Below are 22,181 nucleotides of genomic sequence, written 5' to 3'. Positions count from 1 at the left end.
AGTTAAGGCCATTGTTTAACTAAAAAAAAAAAAGTTTAGTTAAAATCGTAGTTTAATTAATTTTTTTAGTTACTAACTAAAAAGTTTAATTAAAATTTTTAAAACTTTTCAACATGTGGTCAGGGTTGAAACGCCCTCCCTGTTTTCTGGTCATGTGATATCAATAACTTTGATTATCAAAAAAAAAATGATGCAGTTAACAACTATTTAGACAGTCTGCATTTGAAGTGGCTAAAGTAAGATCCTGGTAGAAGTTATGGGAGTAAATATTTGCACTTGAAAGTAGCAGTATTATAAAATGTTAAACATTTTTTGCCAAAAGCTTCTATGCAGTATTATGAATGAGGTTGTTCCATTTGTTTTTGTGAGCCACGTGGAGTTGTTTAATTTTAGTTTCTAGTGGGAATCTGATTAGTGAATTAGGTCAATATTTAGTGGTTTTAATCAATTCATTTGCTGCAAACAATATTTTTTAACTGCAGATACACCCTTTTATAGTCTTAAGACTTATTATTGAGATCTATTAAGTCTAAATTTACAGCTAGGCCTATATAGATCTAAAAGCATTAGGATAACCAACTCTAGAAAAAAAATCTTAATCCACACCCTCTCTGACCATAAAGTAAATAGACTGTGTCCAACTGATTTTAACAACCTCGTCATCTAGACATACACATGGCCACATGTAGGCCTAGTGTACTGTACGTCTGGAGTCGATAATACTGTAAGACTACCCTGCATTAAGCGTTATGCAATAGTGTTTGCTTAATGTGGAGAGGTCAGACAAGAAAATAACACACTGGCGTGGCTAGTCAAGCATGTTCGTAGATATATCTTTACACTAAAATAGTTATACACCCTCCCTGCTCAGAAAAAAAAGTTTGTTATAGTTTAATTAACTTTCTTTAGTTTAGTTAACTATATTCTGAAATTCATGATAAACTAATAGTTGAACTACTTTATTTTAGTTGAAAACTAGTTTTAGTTTAACTTTTAAAAGTTAGTTTAGTTCCCATCACTACATAATGATAGTCAATGTTTCCAGAAATAGTCCTAATGAAAATTTGTTTGTCACACAGTCAGTTTATAGAGGAAACCATGGGACGTAAATATGTGGAGAACAGATCTGTAGAATTTGGTAAATCTTTTGAGGAATCAGGACCTGCTACTCCAATGTTCTTTATTCTCTCCCCTGGTGTTGATCCACTGAAGGATGTGGAAAAGCTTGGAAGGAAGTTAGGTTACACCACAGCCAAGGAGAATCTCCACAACATCTCCTTAGGCCAGGGACAGGAAATTGTAGCAGAGCGTGCCATTGATGTGGCTGCCAAGAAAGGTCACTGGGTTGTGTTACAGGTAGAGAAATTGTTCTAGTTATGATAACAAATGACAAATTATTACATGTTAACACTAGAACTGTCACAAATGTTATCATAGACATAGCAACCTTTTTTCATAGTATATGATGAACATTCTGTATAAAATGTTGCTTAGAATGTCCACCTAGTTGCAAGATGGCTTCCAAACCTAGAGAAGAAGCTGGAGCAGTATTCAGAAGAGAGTCATCTTAACTACAGACTGTTCATCAGTGCCGAGCCTGCACCAGATCGAGAATTTCATATCATTCCTCAAGGAATCCTTGAGTCTTCTGTCAAGATCACTAATGAACCACCTACAGGCATGTTTGCTAACTTGCATAAAGCTCTGGACAATTTTACACAGGTCTGACTATAGAATGTTTTTGTCATTTAACCTCATATTCACCTTTCCTGTTCTTTGGTAGCACTATGTGTTGTTCATAGTTCTCTTCTTTCATTTCTGTTATCAGTGTTAGACCTTTTTTTTTTTATTTCATATCATTTTATTTTCTTTGCTTATTTTTTGGTGATGTTCATGTTTATGAGTTTAAGAACAGTCTCGGCACTGAAGATGAAATTAATACTAATAACTCTAATTAACTCTGTTGTAGTGTTCATTGTAACATTCTTGGCATTGTCAGGACATTAATCTTTATAGATCTTATTTTATTATTTAAGTGAAGAAGCATGTGATGAAATTCTACTATGTTCTACTCCTGCTGTTTCAGGATACCCTTGAGATGTGTTCTAAAGAAATGGAGTTCAAGTCCATACTGTTTGCCCTGTGCTACTTCCATGCTGTAGTTTGTGAAAGAAGAAAGTTTGGAGCTCAAGGCTGGAACAGAGTCTACCCCTTCAATGTGGGAGATTTGACCATCAGTGTTAATGTATTGTACAATTATCTGGAAGCGAACAACAAAGTAAGGAACAATGTTTTTGCACCGACTCCTATGCTAGGAAAAGTCTCTTTTATCTGTTTGTATCTAACAACATCGATGTTTAGTTTGTATTCATCAACTAATGAATACATTTAAGATTCTCAATCAGTTTTTGCAAAGCTTATATCAACTCACTCTGTTTGTCTGTCTATCTGGTAAAAAGTGTGTACACATTATTTCTCCCACACCCATTGTTGGATCATGCTGAAACTTCACACAATTATTCATTGACATAGACAAGACATCAATAAAAAAAAACTACAATTAGACAGTTAATTACTGGTAATTAACTATTTTGTTTAATCAGGACAAGGAAAACTAATACCTCAGCATTCACATATGTAACTAAATTATTGATAATTAATTATTTTGTTTGATATTGAGTACATTATTGGTAGATATAATTTTAAGGACCAAGTTCTACTTCTTTAGATAAGCTTAGTTTTTTTTTAAAGAAAAGGATTTTGTATGTTTTGCTTGCAATGTGTTCATTTTTATAACGTGCTGTGAAAATATTTATTCTCTTGTTTATAATGCATTTTAGTTTTATTGATTTTATTCAACACCAAATTACACCATCGCTTTCCTTCTAAAATCAGGTGCCCTGTACTAAATCTATCCTTTTAATTGTGTAGATCCCATGGGAAGATCTTCGTTACTTATTTGGTGAAATTATGTATGGAGGACATATCACAGATGACTGGGACAGAAAACTTTGTAGAACTTACCTTGAAGTTTACATGAATCAGGATATGGTGAGTTGACCAGTTAAATACTTCTTTGGAGTTCTTACTTCTTATATAATATAGACGTTACTTCAAAAAGAAGATGATTACGTCCTACGCATCATGCATTCAGTCATGCATATTAACCAATGACTTAAATTCTGCCAAGTCACTGGTTTTCCTGGCTAGCTCAGGCAACCCATTCCATGCTCTAATAGCACTAGGAAAGAAGGAGTATTTGTACAAATTTGTCCTAGCATATGGGATGAGGAATGTGCCTTTATCTTTGTGTCTTTCTGAGTATTTTATTAAATTTTGTTTTTGTATTTGAAGATTATGGTTCAGAGTTTTATGTATAATTGGTACTTTACTTTTGAGTATTCTGTCCTGAAGGCTTTCTAATTTTAGTGATTTTACTAAAGGTGTTATCTTATCTTATCTTATATAATACAGACATTACCTCAAAAAAGAAGATGATTACGTCCTACGCGTCATGCATTTAGTCATGCATATTAACCAATGACTTAAATTCTGCCAAGTCACTGGTTTTCCTGGCTAGCTCAGGCAACCCATTCCATGCTCTAATAGCACTAGGGAAGAAGGAGTATTTGTACAAATTTGTCCTAGCATATGGGACGAGGAATGTGCCTTTATCTTTGTGTCTTTCAGAGTATTTTATTAAATTTTGTTTTTGTATTTGAAGATTATGGTTCAGTGTTTTTATGTATGATTGCTACTTTACTTTTGAGCCTTCTGTCCTGAAGGCTTTCTAAATTTAGTGATTTTACTAAAGGTGTTACTCTAGTCAAATGTGAATATTCGTTTGTTATGAATCTCACTGCTCTATTTTGTGTCTGTTCCAGTTTCTTAATGTTTTCTTGAGTTGAGGGGTCCCAAACGGAGGATGCATATTCTATTATTGGCCTAACCAAGGTTAAATAACATTTTAGTTTTATGTTCTTATTTGATTTATAGAAATTTCTTTTAATAAATCCTAATGCTTTGTTTGATTTTTTTGTAGTTTCATCAATATGTGGATTCCATGATAGTTTTTCATTTATTATAACTGTTACGGTCGTAGCGCAGCACGGTGTGCATGAATAATGGTGCGAATTTGTGTAATGAATGGAAGTGATGTTGAAAAGGGAAAGCCGGGAGAAATTGACAGGAAGAGAAATGAAATGTTCGTATTTACATAACTTGTTGTAATATTAAAGTATTTATAGAGTAATAACCTGAGAGTCTATTATTATTTCGAAGAGTCTTGTGTCGTAACAAGTGGCGCCCAACGGAAAAGGCAAGACCTGCGTTATATCGGTATCTAATTCCTGTCTACTGAGGTATTACTAGTACTACAAAGTGTAACAAAATCTCTAGATCTATTAAGATTGGGAGAGTAGCGTCATCTAAATCTCAAAAGCTATGTACTAGACTCACTGGTAAACATAAACCTTTAGTTGAAACTTAACTAAAAACATTATTGTTGAATTAATCAATTGGATTAACATTTAAATCTAGATTTATATCATTATAATTATTATGACGGTCAATTCTCTACATTCACCAATGTGAAAACGTCAGGGATTACCCACTGTATTTGGATGTGCTACGAATTTATTGAAAAAAAAAAATAATTAAAAAAAAATCATGTCAGTGGCTGCTGAAGTACATGTTCATTATTCTGGCTGGTCATAGTTCTCAACAATAACCTTTAACATTCAATATTGATGGAAATTTGTACGATTATTAGCTCTGCTGTGGGCAACACTAGTGAATTTTGACTACGGTGGAGAACAGTGCCTATTTAGGACCAACGGATATACACTGACCACGGCATATAGACAAATAACGAAAGACACATATCACCGGCGGAGAATATACACTAGCATTGGCAGTTATACCAACAGGAAGAAGAGTATTCCGGGAAGTAGATACATATTTGTATTGGAATAACATTAAACGTTTGGTTCATTACATTACATTTAGATATGAACATTGTTGGGTCCAAGCATTAAGTATATGAGAATCAAATATATTTAATTGATATGGTCAGATAACTCGATAAAGAAAAAATACAAATGGCGGATAAAGCTGAGATAGTTGCTTTGAAAGAAGAAGGGAGACTATTGGAATTAGAAGGAGCAGAGCTGAGAAAATATGTACAAGAAAGATTAATAGAAAGAGAGAAACTAGTCAAGGAAAAGGAAATAGAGAAAGAGAAGTTAGCCATGGAAAAGGAAATAGAGAAAGAGAAGTTAGCCATGGAAAAAGAAAGAGAGAAAGAGAAGTTAGTCATGGAAAAGGAAATAGAGAAAGAGAAGTTGGCTATCAGTAAAGAGAAATTAGTTACGGATAAAGAAATTGAGAAAGAGAAGCTAGCTATTGAGAAAGAAAGGTTAGCCATAGAGAAAGAAAAGTTGGAAATAAAAAAAGGAAAAGCTAAAGATGAAGGTACTGGAAAGAAAAATGACGTGTCTGGAAATAAATTGGCAAAATATAAAGGTACAATGTTTGATGAGAATAAAATAGACATAGATATTTTCTTAATGAAGTTTGAAATTGAAATGAAAGAATTAGCTTTTCCGGAAGATAAATGGACATTTTTGTTATCGAAGTCATTTGCAGCGGAGGTACCGTCAAAGATTTGCATGAATCAGAATAATTACCAAATAGTAAAGGAGCAATTACTACGAACATTTGGCAAAACTGAGGCGTTTTATCGTCAACAATATGTTAATTGCACCATTGAAACCAACGAGGACCCCCAAACATTTTTAGACAAGATGAATAGCTACTTTGACAATTGGACAGAGTCATCAAAAATAGAGAAGACGTTTGATGGACTAAAGGTATTTCTTATGCTGGATAAAGTCATTTATGAGAGTCAGGATGAACTAAAAATATTCCTGCTGGAGAGAAAGCCAAAATCTGTAGATGAGATTGTAAAATTAATAAGGGCTTACAAAGTGGCACATCCTGAAAAAAGTTAAACAGAGGTAGCGATATTGAAGAAATAGTAGCATTTAATAGAGCTAGAGAAACACAAGACAGTTATAGCAACAATAGAAGATTTAGATATGAAGGACAGAATAGGTTTAGAGGACAAGGAAGGAGCCAAATAGATAGTAGACAAGGCCAGTATAATAGCTACAGAGGGCGATATCAAGGAAACAGACAGGGAAGATATGACAGCGGAAGAAATAGAAGAGATCAAAGTTTGTCGTTATTGTCGAGTTCAGGAAGTCTAGACTGTTTTCAAACATTTGTAGGAAATAAGGCTGCAAGAACGATAAGGGACACTGGGAGCACTATTGTTGGAATAAACCGAAAATTGGTTGAAGATCATGAATATACTGGAAAAAACAAAGCATGTATTATGTTTGATGGTAAAACAGTACGATTACCCGTGGCCCGAGTGAACATTAAAACACCGTATTATACGGGGATCGTAGAGGCATGTGTTATAGACCATGATCAAATTGATTTGATTATTGGCAATATACCAAACATAAAGAAGTGCACGGAAAATGAGATAGAAGTTTGGAAAAATTGTTGTGGAATGGCGACTACTCGATCCTGTAGTAATGATGTAGAGGAAGGAGATTTGGCAAAATTGTTTGAGTTATCAACTAAGGAAAAAGAGCAAGATGAAGAACAACATGAAAACACAGAAACAATAGAAATCAAAGATATAGTATTTAACAAAGAAAAATTTATCACAAAACAAAAAAATGACCCAGAGTTACGTCAGCTGGCTCAGAAAGGAGGTAGAGGAGGAAGATTCTTTATAGAAAGAGGAGCTCTTGTTAGAGAGATTGAATGGCATGGGGAAACAATAATCCAGCTTGTGGTACCTAGAGAATTCAGGCAGCTTGTTATGGAAAATGGGCATGATGTAGCACACGCAGGACATATGGGAATACATAAAACGAAACAAAGAATATTCAAGGATTTCTATTGGCCATCTATTAGTAAGGACATCAAAAACTATGTGACTTCGTGCAGACTATGCCAAATAAAAGGGGCAAGAAAAATAAAAGCACCATTACAAAGGGTGGATATAGCAGATAGACCATTTAGTAAAATAGCGATTGATTTGATTGGTCCAATGCCAGTAGTTTCGAATAGGGGTCACCGTTATATTTTAACTGTGATAGACGTGTGCTCAAGATGGCCAGAGGCTATTCCACTCAAAAGAATTGAAGCCAGAGACATAGTACAAGCATTATATATGTTATTTACAAGATTTGGATTTCCCAAAGAAATATTATCAGATAGGGGCACTCAATTCAACTGTCAGCTGACTACAACATTCTTGAACATGTTTGGGATTCAGCAAAGGTTTACAGCCCCTTACCACCCACAGAGCAATGGTATTTGCGAACGCTTTAATGGTACGCTAAAGAAAGCATTATCTAAAGTAGTGGATCTTGGGGGAGCTACCACCTTCTACCAAGCGCGTCCCCAGGTGGCGGATAGGGGAAAGACCCTTAGATATAAGGGTTAGCTGTGAATAGCAAATAAACAGCCGCGGACCAACTGGTTTGCAGTCATGGAGGATGAGGTGAAGTATTCCAGTGGTTAGAATATTTACTAAAAACATCTCAGAAATCCAGGGAAATGATTGCAAAAAGCGAGTATAGGGCGCTCTAACTCTAAACCCGGGTAGATGAAACCCGTTAGCTAGGGATAGCAGTTCATCTAGGAGAGAAAACTCCGAAAATAAACACCTGCTGCCTTGCAGATGATCTTGGTTGATCAAAGGCTATGGGAGCACACCCAGAAAGAAAAGCAGGCTGAAGTCGGAGTCAATGGGCCTCCTGGCGCATAACACATTGACACGCAACCTCATCTATGTTGGAGTTCAGTAACGATTCTAATAGATGTGGCGTCCTGCCTGTGGAATCCCGCCGCGCAGGTAGGGGGCCGGGCTCTCCGCCTCGAAGGAGCCCACACAAGCGAGCTGGTGGTTCTTCTATCTCTGCCTGTGGAGCCAGGAGCAGGGACAAGAAAGTAAATACTACTGGCCAACACTCCAAGACCAAAAGTCTAAAAATCTTACAATGGAACGCAGAGGGCATCCAAAAGAAAAAAGAAGCTCTAAAAATATTTCTGCATGAGAAAGAAATTGATGTAGCTTGCATCCAAGAAACTCATTTGAACAGTAATCTTCGTTTCTCCATTAGAGGCTACACCTGCATCAGACAAGATAGAGAAATCAGACCCAAAGGAGGAATCCTCACCCTCATTAAAAATGATATCCCTACCACAGACATAATTATGCCCAACTCCTCAGAATCAGAAATAATGGGAACTAAGCTAATTCTCCCAGATGGAAATATTAATCTATTTAACTGCTACTTCCCACCAGACAAGGAAATAGAGATTGACCACATTCAAATACCTGACCAAGAAGACTGTCTAATCTTAGGAGATATGAATAGTCACTCTCAGAGCTGGGGATACCCAGACCTAAATGCCAGGGGAGAAGAAATTGAAGAATGGCAAGCAGAGAACAGACTTATCTTGCTAAATAAACCTGAGGACAAACCAACCTTTTTTTCAAGAGCCTGGCTAACATCAACCACTCCAGATCTAGCCTTTGCAACAGACAACTTATCCAAAAAGTGCACTAGAGAAGTTGCAGACCAGCTAGCCACCAGCGACCACAGACCCATATTGATCAGTATCGATACCTCCTTCAAAATATCAGAAAACTCCACCATCCCCAGATGGAACTACAAAAAAGCCAACTGGCACCTATTCTCAAAGCTCACAGACCTATATACAACTTCAATAAACTGCAAAACAAATCAGGTTAATAAGTCATTCTCAGCTTTCTCCAAAGCAATACTCCTAGCAGCTAAGGAATCAATTCCTAGAGGAGCAAGAAAAGATTATATCCCCAACTGGTCTGATCACCTTCAACAACTCCACAATGCCACTATTGAAGCCAGAAACACAGTAGAAAATAACCCTTGTATAGAAAATAACATAAATCTAAAAGCAGCTAACGCAGTTTTCAGGAAAAATTACCTTTCCGCCATGAGGAAAAGTTGGCATGAAAAAACAGAACAACTAAACGTAGATAGAGATGGCCACAAACTCTGGCGTATAGCCAAATGTCTCAACCAGGAAGAAAACAGAACAACTCCTATAGTAATAGAAAAGGACAACAAACCCCTGAAAGGCCAAGAAGCAGCAAATGAATTCATTAAGTTTTTCCAAAGCGTAGGACAAATACAAATTAATGAAAGTAGAAATAAAGATGTAAACTCAGAAATCCAGGATAAATTTAAAGAAAACAATCCAGCTTACTCCTTGGGAATGACCACTAATCTTAAAATGAAGGAACTAGATGAATCCCTAAAAGCCCTCAAACCAAAACAAGCCCCGGGCCCAGACAAAATATCAAATGACATGCTTCTTCACTTGGGTCCTCAAGCCAAAAGAAAACTGCTACAATTATTCAATGCTAGCTGGAAATCTGGCAGAATTCCAAACATCTGGAAAAAAGCCATTATGATCCCTATACTAAAGCACGGCAAGCCAAGAAATAAACTGGATAGCTACCGTCCCATCAGCCTCACTAGCTGTACCTGCAAACTGATGGAAAGAGTGATAAACAGAAGGCTGACGTGGATCCTTGAGTCAAATAACCTACTCACTGAAGCCCAGGCTGGCTTTAGAAAAGGCAGATCAACAGAAGATCAAATTGCCTTCATCACACAAGAAATAGAAGACGGCTTTCAAGAAAAGAAACCAACAACAATTGTGTGGGTTGACTTAGAAAAAGCATTTGACAAAGTCTGGGAACAAGGTCTCTTGCTCAAGCTAATCCAGCATCACATATCCCACAGAATGTACAACTGGATAAAGGAATACCTAAATAATAGAAAAGCCTTAGTTTGCATGCAAGGACAAAGAAGCCACACAGTGGGTATAAAAAATGGTGTCCCCCAAGGAGGAGTCCTATCCCCAACACTTTTCCTAATATTCATAAACGATCTAAATCAAAACCTACCCAAAAAAGTTAAGAGCAGCATGTATGCAGATGACCTTGCCTTAATTAGCACAGAAGAATATGTAGGAACATCGAAATTTCGATTACAAGATGCTCTTGATAAACTCAATAATTGGTCCAAAGACTGGGGCATGTCCATTAACACAAAAAAGACAACATATACCATATTCTCACTGTCAACAAAACAACAAACAATAAAATTAACATTAGATAAGGAAGCTTTAGAAAAAAATGACAGCCCTACTTATCTTGGAGTCACCTATGACCCGAGACTAACCTGGAAAAACCAAATAGATAAAACACAGAGTAAAGGCATCCAGAGACTATCCCTCTTGAAAAAATTAGCTGGCACAGATTGGGGAGCAAATCACAACATCCTGAAAAAGACCTATACCAGTTATGTAAGACCTGTACTAGAATATGGTGCCACAGCATGGGGCTCAGCAGCCCAAACCAACCTTAGAAAAATAGACAAGGTTCAAAATATTGGTCTAAGGATAATGACAGGAGCAATCAAAACAACACCCATAAGAGCTATGGAGGAAACCGCTGCCCTGATCTCTCTGGATGAAAGAAGAGAAATAAAAATCCTTTCCCAATTCACAAAATTGGAAACCTTGGAGAGGCACCCACTCAGAACAAAAATCCACAAAACTGGCACAAAAAACCGTCTCAAAAGGACCAATTTCATACAGGAATCTCTAAACCTAAAAAAGAAACACCAACTTGAAAAAATTACTCTGGAATCCTCGATACACTATAATGAATCTCCACCCTGGGACGAAAGCCCTCTTCCTACTATAAGGGACCATATTGAAAACATAAAAAGAAAATCTGATTACAGACCAACAGAGCTCAAGGAAATAGTGAACTGTTTTCTACATACCAATTACCCTAGCAATCAGTGGATCAGAGTTTACACGGATGGCTCATCCCATAAAGCCACCACAAATGGAGGAGCTGGAATACTTATCGAATGGCCAGATGGAGGAAAACTAGAAAAATCCTTTGCAACTGGAGAGCTCTCTGACAGTCACAGAGCAGAAAGGGAAGCACTAGCACTAGCTGCTACCATGCTAGCAAATCATCCAAGTTCCCCTCACAGTCAGATTGTCTTTCTAACAGACGCAAAAACAACCCTCCAAAGCCTGCAAAACTCTGATTCCCCTTATATTAAAAACCTCAGAACAGCACTCACAAAGCTCAACCACAACAGCAAAAAAACTGTCATTCAATGGATACCAGCTCACATACAACTAGCAGGAAATGAGAAGGCTGACACACTCGCCAAGAGTGGGAGAACAAACTCACAAGTAAACTCTGCTCTCTATCCAGAAGAAATGAAGAAATTAATTGTAGATAAAATAAATGAGAAATGGACGAGCTCCCATCCAAATCACAAGAAAGATGATGCTTACTATAAGCTATCCCGACAAGACCAGCGTCTAATCTTTCGACTCAGGACCGGACACAACAGAATGCGACAACACATGTTCCGGAAGCTCAAAATTGGAACCAGTGAAATCTGCCCATGTGGAGTATCACCAGAAAATGCCGACCACGTCCTCCAAAACTGCTCTCTCTACCAAGAGGCCCGGATAAGACATTGGCCCCAAATCACCCCAATAGAAAGAAAACTATATGGAGAGCTCCCTGATTTGGAAACCACTGCGCAGTTCATCTCATGTATTGGTCTAGTCATATGAACACTCCAACATAACAATGAGAACGATGAAGAAGAAGAAATAAAGTAGTGGATGATAAACCCAAAGAGTGGGATATGGCTATTCCGTCAATACTATTTGCATACAGAGAGAGTCGTAATGAAACAACAGGGTTTTCACCATTTCAAATGATTTATGGAGGAAATCCGCGAGGTCCAATGACAATAGTGAAAGATTTGATAATCTCTCATGAACATGTAGGAACTAATGACAGTTATGATATTGTAACAGAAACTAGAAATCAGGTTATAAAGGCATGTGAAGAAGCGGGTAGACAGGTACTAGAGAAAAATGAATTAACGCGTTGCAGGGTGAATAAACATAGAAAAATGACGGAATTAAACGTAGGACAAGATGTTTTGGTCTTACTCAAGGATAAGAATAATGTACTGTTCACAAAATGGCTGGGACCGTACAAAATAACAAGGAAAATTAGCGATGTGGATTATGAAATAGACATTGATTCGAAGCTCAAAATATTTCATGTAGATTTGTTAAAAGAGTTCAGACCAAGACAAAGAAGTGAAGAAAGGAGTAAAGATGAGTCAATGACAATGAGTGCCTGTGTGACGGAAGAAATGGAGACAGAGGAAAGGTTTAGACCAATAGAGACAGTGGCAACAGAAAGTAGGCAAACGTGGAAGGATGTCACGGTGGATGGAGTTTCTCTTGATAGAGCTAAAGAAATCAAGGCACTAATTGAGGAGTATAAGAATATTTTTACGGATTTACCTGGGAAAACAAGTATTATAGAACATGATATCAAGTTAACTGGCAAAGTACCGAATAAACTGCCACAATATACGATCCCATTACACCATAGAGAAACATTACAGAAGGAAATTGATGAGCTACTAACACTTGGAGTGATAGAACCATCTAGTTCACCATGGGCTGCACCAGTCGTGCTTGTTAAAAAAAAGTGTGGCAACTTAAGATTGTGTGTGGATTATCGACAGTTGAATAAAGTCACACAATTTGATCCATTTCCAATGCCACAAGCAGAAGAAATGTTTACTAAGCTAAAAAATGCAAAGATTTTTAGCACGTTGGATCTGTCAAGAGGATACTGGCAAGTACCTCTAAAACAAGAAGCTAAACCATTATCGGCATTTAAGACACCTTCGGGCATATATCAATGGAATGTGATGAGCTTTGGCTTGGTAAATGCTCCAGCCACGTTTAACAGAATGATGGCCAAATTATTCAGCCATAGAAGAGACACAATTTGTTATTTAGATGATATATGCATTTTTAGTGAGCAATGGGATGAGCATATACAAAGCCTTGGAGAGGTTTTTAAAATTATCAAAGAAAACAATTTAACATTGAAACCAACAAAGATAAAAATTGGCCTAAGTGAAATTTCATTTTTGGGGTATAAGATTAAAAATGAGTACATTACACCATTGGAAGAAACTGTATCAAAAATATTGGACATTAAGGTACCAAAGACAAAGAAGCAAATTAGAAGCCTTTTGGGGTTATGCAACTTTTATAGAAAATTTATCGCAAATTTTTCAGAAATAATTGAACCACTAACAAATCTAACAAAGAAAGGAAAACCTAACAATATAGTGTGGACGGAGGAATGTCAAGAAGCACTGGACATAATTAAAACTTTCTTTTCTGGGGCACCGATTTTGAAATTACCTGACAATACTAAGGAATTTATTTTGGCTACAGATGCATCAGCCATTGCAATAGGAGGCTGTCTAATGCAAAAATGGAATGGTGTCCCACATCCTGTTTTATATGTGAGTAGAAAACTGACAGCATCTGAGTTGAAATATGCTACCATTGAAAAGGAAGGACTAGCCATTGTATGGGGTATAACAAAATTAGGGTTCTACCTAATGGGAGCTAAATTTGAATTATGGACGGATCACGCTCCCTTGGCCTTCATTAATACAAATAAACTAGGGAACAACAGAATAGCCAGATGGGCATTGCAACTTATGGATTATAACTTTGAGGTCAGGACAATACCAGGGAAAGACAATGTGATAGCTGACACATTATCACGGTGTACCTAAGAAGGAAAAGAAATGGAAGTAAGGAAAGGAGCTTGGCCACGTCAATTTTGTTTCTGTTGGTTGGTCAAAAGAATAATGTCAGTAAAATCATTTTGGTGAGAACACAATGAATAGCAGTGTAATGAATAGACATCTATAACAGATTGGAACATTTTGTAAATATACACATACTACATGTATATGTAATCGAAGACTGTATGGATTGACGAAGCTTTGTTACATGTGTGAGGTGTCGAGATATTAATATATGGTGTTGTATTGAGAATTTGATGAAACCATTGTTAGAAATGTAAAATATAGTATTACAGTTACATAGTTAATTATAGTTTATAATTGTGAATTATGAGATTTACTCTGATTGGTTCGTTGGGGAAGTCTGGACATTATACATTGGGATGGATGTAAGTAATTTTGAACCTAAAATAATAATGTAAAGAATGATGATATTTAATTTTGCTGTTGGAGGGTTTTGTTGTTGTCGTTGGTTTTTACCTGGTTTAAAAGAATGAGAATTAATGAAGATAATATAATTATATTGAACAGTGATTTATAATTTTATTTGATATTTAAAAGACGTTCGATGTACATCGAACTTGGCAAACAAGGGGGGTGTTACGGTCGTAGCGCAGCACGGTGTGCATGAATAATGGTGCGAATTTGTGTAATGAATGGAAGTGATGTTGAAAAGGGAAAGCCGGGAGAAATTGACAGGAAGAGAAATGAAATGTTCGTATTTACATAACTTGTTGTAATATTAAAGTATTTATAGAGTAATAACCTGAGAGTCTATTATTATTTCGAAGAGTCTTGTGTCGTAACAATAACACCTAGGTATTTTGCGTTTTTAGTCTGTGTTACTGGTTTGCCATGAATAAGATAAGTGGAATTAATTTGTTTTAGTTTTTTTGTTACTCTTAACAACTGACATTTTTCTGGGTGGAAAGACATGCTCCAATTTGATTCCCATTTCTGTAATTCATCTAATTCTCTTTGTAAAATATCTGTGTCTTGTGTTGTTTTTATTGTTCTATATATTATGCAATCGTCTGCAAATTATCTGACTTTTGTTCCTGAACTAATGCAATTTGGTAAATCATTTATGTAAATTAAAAATAGTAGTAGACCCAAGACTGTTCCTTGAGGTACACCTGAGTTTACTGTTATCGGTGTTGATTTAGAGCCATTTATTATTACAGTTTGTTCTCTCCCTATCAGAAAATCTTTAATCCACTGATGCAGTGGACCATTAATGCCGAAATATTTTAATTTTTTAAGCAAACTATGGTGGTGAACTTTGTCAAAAGCCTTAGAAAAATCTAGTAAGATAGCATCTATTTGTTCACTATTATCTAAACCTTTTGAAAAATCATCAATTAGTCCTATTAGTTGTGTTTCACATGATCTATATTTCCTAAAGCCATGTTGGTATGGTGTGAGGACATTATGTTTGTCTAAGTGGTTTATGATGTTGCTACATATTATGTGTTCTAGGATTTTACCTGTGATGCTGGTAAGTGATACTGGTCTGTAGTTTCCTGGGTCAGATTTTTCTCCTTTTTTAAATAGGGGGGTGACATTAGCTTCTTTCCAGTCCTTTGGTACTCTGCCCTGGTTAAGTGAAGCCTGAAAGAGTATTTTGAACACTGGGGCTAGCTCATTGCTTAGTTCTTTGAGTAATCTAGCTGGAATACCATCAGGTCCAGAAGCTTTATTTGGTTTGGTGTTGGCTAATAGTTTTTGAATTCCATTTTCTTGTACTACTATATCTTCTATGTTGTTTACTTGGTTCAAATTCAGTAATATGTCTTTGTCTCCTGGGGCTGAGAATGCTGATGCAAAGTATTTGTTTAGGATGTTTGCTTTAGTTTCATTATCATTATGTATTATGTTATGTTCATCTTTTAATGGCGCTATGCCTGTTGTTTCCATTTTCTTAGACTTAATGTATGACCATAGGTTTTTGTTGTTATCTTTAGATATTACATTGTTTATGTATTCACTCTGCAGCTGTCTGCTTACTTTTTGGGTTAAGTGTTTAATTTTTATATACTTTTTGTAAACTCTTTCTGCATTAGTTTCTTTAAATTTTTTATATAGGTTTACCTTCTGTTTACAAAGCTTCTTTAGTCTATTATTACTATTACTATTATAGGTGTTACTCTAGTCAAATGTGAATATTCGTTTGTTATGAATCTCACTGCTCTATTTTGTGTCTGTTCCTGTTTCTTAATGTTTTCTTGAGTTGAGGGGTCCCAAACAGAGGATGCATATTCTATTATTGGCTTAACCAAGGTTAAATAACATTTTAGTTTTATATTCTTATTTGATTTATAGAAATTTCTTTTAATAAACCCTAATGCTCTGTTTGATTTTTTGATAACTTCATCAATATGGGGATTCCATGATAGTTTTTCATTTATTATAACACCTAGGTATTTTGCGTTTTTAGTCTGTGTTACTGATTTACCATGAATAAGATAAGTGGAATTAATTTGTTTTAGTTTTTTTGTTACTCTTAATAACTGACATTTTTCTGGGTGGAAAAACATGCTCCAATTTGATTCCCATTTCTGTAATTCATCTAATTCTCTTTGTAAAATTTCTGTATATTGTATTGTTTTTATTGTTCTATATATTATGCAATCGTCTGCAAATAATCTGACTTTTGTTCCTGAACTAATGCAATTTGGTAAATCATTTATGTAAATTAAAAATAGTAGTGGACCTAAGACTGTTCCTTGAGGTATGCCTGAGTTTACTGTTATTGGTGTTGATTTAGAGCCATTTATTATTACAATTTGTTCTTTCCCTATCTTTAATCCACTGATGCAATGGACCATCAATGCCAAAATATTTTAATTTTTAAGCAAACTATGGCGGTGAACTTTTGTCAAAAGCTTTGGAAAAATCTAGTAAGATAGCATCTATTTGCCCACTGTTCATTACAATATGTGGCAGGTTATTGTATATCATCACTGTATCTATCAGTCTAACCTAAGTAAAACATTAATGTGACTATGCATGGATTATTTTGAATATTAATAAGTAAATAAGACAAGGAATTATTAATTTTGAACAAGGATGGCTGACTAGTCATATGGTTTGAGATCCATCTGTCATCTTGAAAGTCAAAAGGTTCAACTCTGCCTGCTGCCAACATGTTCTGCAGGAGATAAGGATGTAAACATTTCAATCCTGAAGGAATGTCCAGAATGACATGAAAAAGAAAAGCTATTTTAGAGTAAAATGTTTCTTTTTAATCTTGTAATTAGTCATATTTTTTCACAATTGCTCAATGCATAACTGGTTTTCTTTTCACAAGAATTTGTCCATTTGTATTAGATTGATGGGGAGTTGTTCTTGGCCCCAGGCTTTGCTGTGCCCCCCAACAGTGACTATGAAGCCTACCACCAGTACATTGATGATGAGCTACCCCCAGAGAGCCCTTATCTCTACGGCTTACACCCCAATGCTGAGATTGAGTTTCTCACAAAGACCTCAGACAACTTGCTGAGAACTGTCTTTGAGATGCAGCCTAGAGATGCTTCCGGTGAATCTGGTGAGACAGTCTCTAAGGAAGAGAAGGTAAACTAATTATAAAGAGTTGTTTGTGGGGAGACTTCATTGATAGTTAACTTATAAAAACACTTAGTTACATTGCATTTGGGTTCGCAAGGTTGTCATTGCCAGAAGTGGTAATCGATATAAGCACTCCACTAGCTACAAAATGCTGCCTAATGGCATGCATCTCAAATAGCCTCTGACAACCAGTCATGTGTGGCTTAGATATTGAGTCTGGTGGAATAGTTTTCAGTTACATGAGAAGGGATGAAGGCGAATAACTGGCGTCTAAACCAGTAACGATCAGGCAGGACCGGCTTGTTAGATGTTTCTGGCTACATACCTAAGAGAAGGAAAATTCAAACCTCTGCTGCCTTGCCACTCCTTTGGATATATCAGCTGCGTGGAGAGGTGGTAACTGATGTGTGGACGACATTGTTCCAACCACAGCTAATGCCCAGACATTTATCTCATTTGCCTGAGATGATCCATAGTTGCTTCGCAACTGAAGTAGGCCATAAACATCACATTTTTAATTTTTTTAGTTTTGTCCCTCTAGTAAGTATTATTACAAGCTATTTGTTTGAAGTTTGTTTTTTCTTTTAAGCCCAGAAAGTGAGTTTCACACATTTCTCTTAGACTGAATTTCTTATGACCTCTTTACTAATTATGTAAATGTTGTATTTTACATTCCATAACAGTTTTATACTTAATTTTCCACAAGTATGTTGCATCCAAACTGTTCATTTGTGTCTAGGTGAAGGAGATTCTGGATGAGCTAACAGAGAAACTTCCAGACCCATTCAATGTAGAAGAGATCATGCAGAAAGTGCCTCCAGATGAAAGGACCCCATTTGTTGTAGTGGCCTTCCAGGAGTGTGAGAGGATGAATAGTTTGACAGGGGAGATAAGGCGTACACTTAAAGAACTGGATCTTGGCCTCAAGGTAAATAACTCTTCTCTTTTTATTAGCAGCCCCCAAAAGGGGAAAAGACGCTATTTGTTTTGTGTGGTCTGTCTGTCTGTCCGTACGTCCGTCCTTGTAAACTAGAAAGATATTGAAAATCTGACAACATGATATTTTAGACCTTTCAAAGTTCTAATGCGATGGTTACTTTTTCTTTTCTGAAAGCGAAAAATTTAATTTTTAAAATCAACAACTATTCACTATTAATAGTAACAAACACGAAAGGCTGTTTAGTAAGGGAAATGACTATGTAACATATTTTTAACACATTTATGCAAACAGTTTTTACATTTTTTGTCAAATAATTTATTTTTTTTACAAATGTATTGCTAAGTTAAGTAAGTTCTGTCATACTAACTACCATATTTACTAAACAATTTTCTTTATAAAGAGAAAAAATCTATTTAATATGCATATAAGTGGAACAATTTAAAACAACATTAATTAAGTAGTTTTATTATCGCGTAGGGCTGCTTGGTGTCTTTCAAACACTTCATTATCTATTTTTTTGTACTGAAATGGTTTTTTTTTCTTGAGGCTTTGAATGACCCTTAATGAAACAATTAGATCAGTTAGATAATCATTATATGACATCAGTTAGGCCAGATTCTCATCTAACTTCACTTTCATCTGATATTCTTTCTGAAAATATTGAAACCTGCCTTTTTACCTACTGGGTGGACCACTTCCGGGGCAGATTTTGAGTTTGTGTTTCCATACAAACTGTCTTTGCAACCTTGTTTGTTTTTCTTAAACTCTTTAAGCATAATAATAATGCTTCATATTGCTTCAGTCAGAGCAATCAATATATACACAAAAAAAAAAGTAATCGGTCCTAACATTTATATGTCATTTTATATTTTAGGCATAAAGCTGAAGTCTGACACATTTTGTGCTATGATCAGTATAGTAGCATTATTTTATTGCATATGTATAAATCTTCTATCAACTCACAGATTTTGTACACATTATTTCTCCCACTTCCCATTCTCTTTGCAAAAACTTTGCACAACAGTTATTTTCCGTAACAGAATATGAATAAATAAAAAATTAAGTAATTAATTTATTAATTTTGGTCATTAATTAATATTGTTTGATATAGAAAAAATATTGTGATATTGGGCTGTAAAAGTAAGTTCTTTCCCTTTGTTTGCTTTTAAAGTACTTTTTATATTTTGCTTGTTTTTATTATGCTCATAGCTGTGTTTGGTTAAAACATTGTTACCCTATGTCTGTTATTGGATTGTCTTTTTTCTATTTTACAAAAAAAAAGAAAGATTTCCTTACATTTAAGAATGAAATAACAGTAAGTCAGTTGTAAATTGGAATCTTTCTTTGAACTACTGGATAGCTGATTTAAAATAAGATACACATTTCCTATTGCAGGGTGAACTGACTATTACAAATGAGATGGAACAACTCAGCAATTCTTTGTTTTTAAACAATGTGCCTGAAAGATGGGAAAAAAAAGCTTACCCTTCTTTGTTTCAGTTGGCCCAGTGGTAAGACAATACACCACAAACTCCTTTGTATTTATTAGTTGATAAATGATGGGAGGGAAGTTCTAGGAAAATTGAATCAATATTTGCTCAGGCAGTTTTGTTTGTTTATAATTCTATCTATTAAACTTTACTATCCTGTCAACCAAGAGAAAACTAGTTTTGTAAGTCTCTAGAAATAAATTGGAATTTTTTTTTTAAAAAAGTCTCTAGAAATTCAATTTTACAAAACTAAAATTTATTTATAAAAAGACTTTAGAAAACTAGTTGGGAAATAAAAAAAAATAAATCAGAGCGTATATGAAAATTGTTTGGCTGAAGAAATTCAAATCTTATAATTTGAGCTAACTGTTATTTTGTTTTACAAACTATTATGTTGTGATGATAGATTTTAGCCAATTCTCTGTCCTTACATGAACACACATAATGATTAAAGTACATAAATCCTCAAATTTAAATTATAAACACTTTAATTAAATAAATCCACTAAGAATAATTGTTGAAGTCATAATATTGAATCACACGAAATAAATTTGATAAGCTATACAAATAATTTTTTTCCCTTGCCTTGCACTGAGAACAAATATTAATGAATGATGTTATTCTAGTCGCAGTTTTACAGTTTAGAAGGTTATGTCAACCCCTCAGAGCCTTTTTAGTTTGTGACACAAACCTTTACCTAGCCAAGCTCTGCTGTACATTATCTGCCTGTCACAGAATCCAGTTACTTGAGAGGCTAATTTAGATTTTGTTTTATTCCTTGTCTGCCATTTTCAAATGTCTTTTGCTTGTCTGACCTTCTATAATGGTGCAAGTAAATGAAACACTAATGGCAGATCTAACGTATGATAGCTTGTATTTAACTTTTCAGGTATGGTGATATGATTCAAAGAGCAAGAGAATTGGAAAATTGGATCAATGATTTCAACCTGCCTGCTAGTGTTTGGTTGGGAGGATTCTTTAATCCTCAGAGTTTTCTTACTGCTATCATGCAGCAAACAGCCAGAAAAGTAAGTCACTTCAAAAGACTTCATTACAATTATGATTGCCATTTTTTTTTAATGTCTAAAAGCACTTACACTGTTTTGCAATTTTGAAATAGAGGCTCAGAAGCCAACTGAAATGAATATTTGTAAAATAAATGTATTAACTATTTGTCAGAATGAATGGCCTCTGGACAGGATGTGCCTACAGTGTGATGTCACTAAGAAAAACAAAGAAGAAATGTCTGGTCCACCCAGGGAAGGAGCCTATGTTCACGGTCTCTATATGGAGGGAGCCAGGTGGGACATGCAGACAGGTTTTATTGCTGAATCCAATCTGAAAGAGCTAACACCGAGAATGCCTGTTATATTTCTCCGAGCCATACCTGTGGATCGTGTAGACCAGAGGCTGGTTTATGATTGCCCTGTTTATAAGACCAAAAGCAGAGGCCCCACTTATGTTTGGACTTTTAGACTGAAGACGAAACAAGAACCCTCAAAATGGGTGTTGGGTGGTGTGGCTCTGCTACTTCAAGTGTAAGATATTGATTCCACATTTTTTTTTAGTTTTAACACATTTTTATCTTATGTTACAATCATATTTGGCCTTTTAATATTTAAGTGTTGAGGTAAAATAACCACAAAAAAAAAATGAACAAAAACATGTTTCCAGTGAACCTGTTGGCTTATAATTGTTGAGTTGTAAGAGAATTGTTTCATTCTCTCTATAGTTTAACATAAAAGGTTTTTTAAAGCTACAAAAGCATATTTTCCCATTACTTTTATAAACTGTAAGGGAAGCAACTTGCATAATTTATGTCTGCGAGATATTTCTAAAAAAATATTGATGGCTGTGAATTATTTATTTATACTTTTGTTGAAGTTATGAATATTTCTTTTCAATAAAATGATTACTTTGTAAGAGCTGAGTTGTGTGTTGTTTTTTTTTTGCATTATATTTACAAATTTATTTACTTGATAATGTGCTTTTGTTGAAGACATTTATTATTTTCATATTACATAAATACCACATATACAAATCAGTCTAGTTAGTCAATAAACATTTTTAAATGTTTTTATTTAAAAATTTTCATGGCTAGTTCAAACTATTTGTCAATTCAAGAGTAAATATATTTTTTTTTTGTTTTGAATTTTGGGATCTTGGGCTCCTCTAAGAAGTCTACCGAGCTCTAATGGGGACCTGACATTAGGTGGGTAAAAGTAAAAGCGGTTGTTCGTTGTGCTGGCCACAGAAACTGATGACCTTTACATCATCTGCCCTATAGACCACAAGGTCTGAAACAGGAACTTTTAATATTATTTCTATTATTCCATCAATAACCATCCTAGTTTTTACATGTTTACT

The 22,181-nt window shown here is 35.3% G+C and overlaps 1 protein-coding gene across 6 annotated transcripts in view; it reads left to right on the top strand.

Annotated features, from left to right (window-relative positions):
* Positions 1–21,739, top strand: part of LOC106057040 (dynein beta chain, ciliary-like) — a 131,625-nt gene extending 109,886 nt beyond the window's left edge. For all 6 annotated transcript variants that reach the window (XM_056020081.1, XM_056020082.1, XM_056020083.1 and 3 more), the window contains 9 exons: positions 1,080–1,356; positions 1,495–1,722; positions 2,087–2,278; positions 2,932–3,051; positions 17,148–17,390; positions 18,124–18,312; positions 19,720–19,835; positions 20,704–20,842; positions 20,994–21,739. In XM_056020081.1, coding sequence (XP_055876056.1) covers positions 1,080–1,356; positions 1,495–1,722; positions 2,087–2,278; positions 2,932–3,051; positions 17,148–17,390; positions 18,124–18,312; positions 19,720–19,835; positions 20,704–20,842; positions 20,994–21,356 — 1,867 coding nt within the window. In that variant the 3' untranslated portion in view covers positions 21,357–21,739. The remainder of the gene's footprint in view (positions 1–1,079; positions 1,357–1,494; positions 1,723–2,086; positions 2,279–2,931; positions 3,052–17,147; positions 17,391–18,123; positions 18,313–19,719; positions 19,836–20,703; positions 20,843–20,993) is intronic.
* The last annotated feature ends 442 nt before the right edge of the window (positions 21,740–22,181 follow it).

This window comes from Biomphalaria glabrata, chromosome 2, assembly GCF_947242115.1.
Source record: "Biomphalaria glabrata chromosome 2, xgBioGlab47.1, whole genome shotgun sequence".
NCBI lineage: Eukaryota > Metazoa > Mollusca > Gastropoda > Planorbidae > Biomphalaria > Biomphalaria glabrata.
The sequence above is the reverse complement of the archived record's forward strand: the minus strand, read 5'-3'. Positions and strand labels throughout refer to the sequence as shown.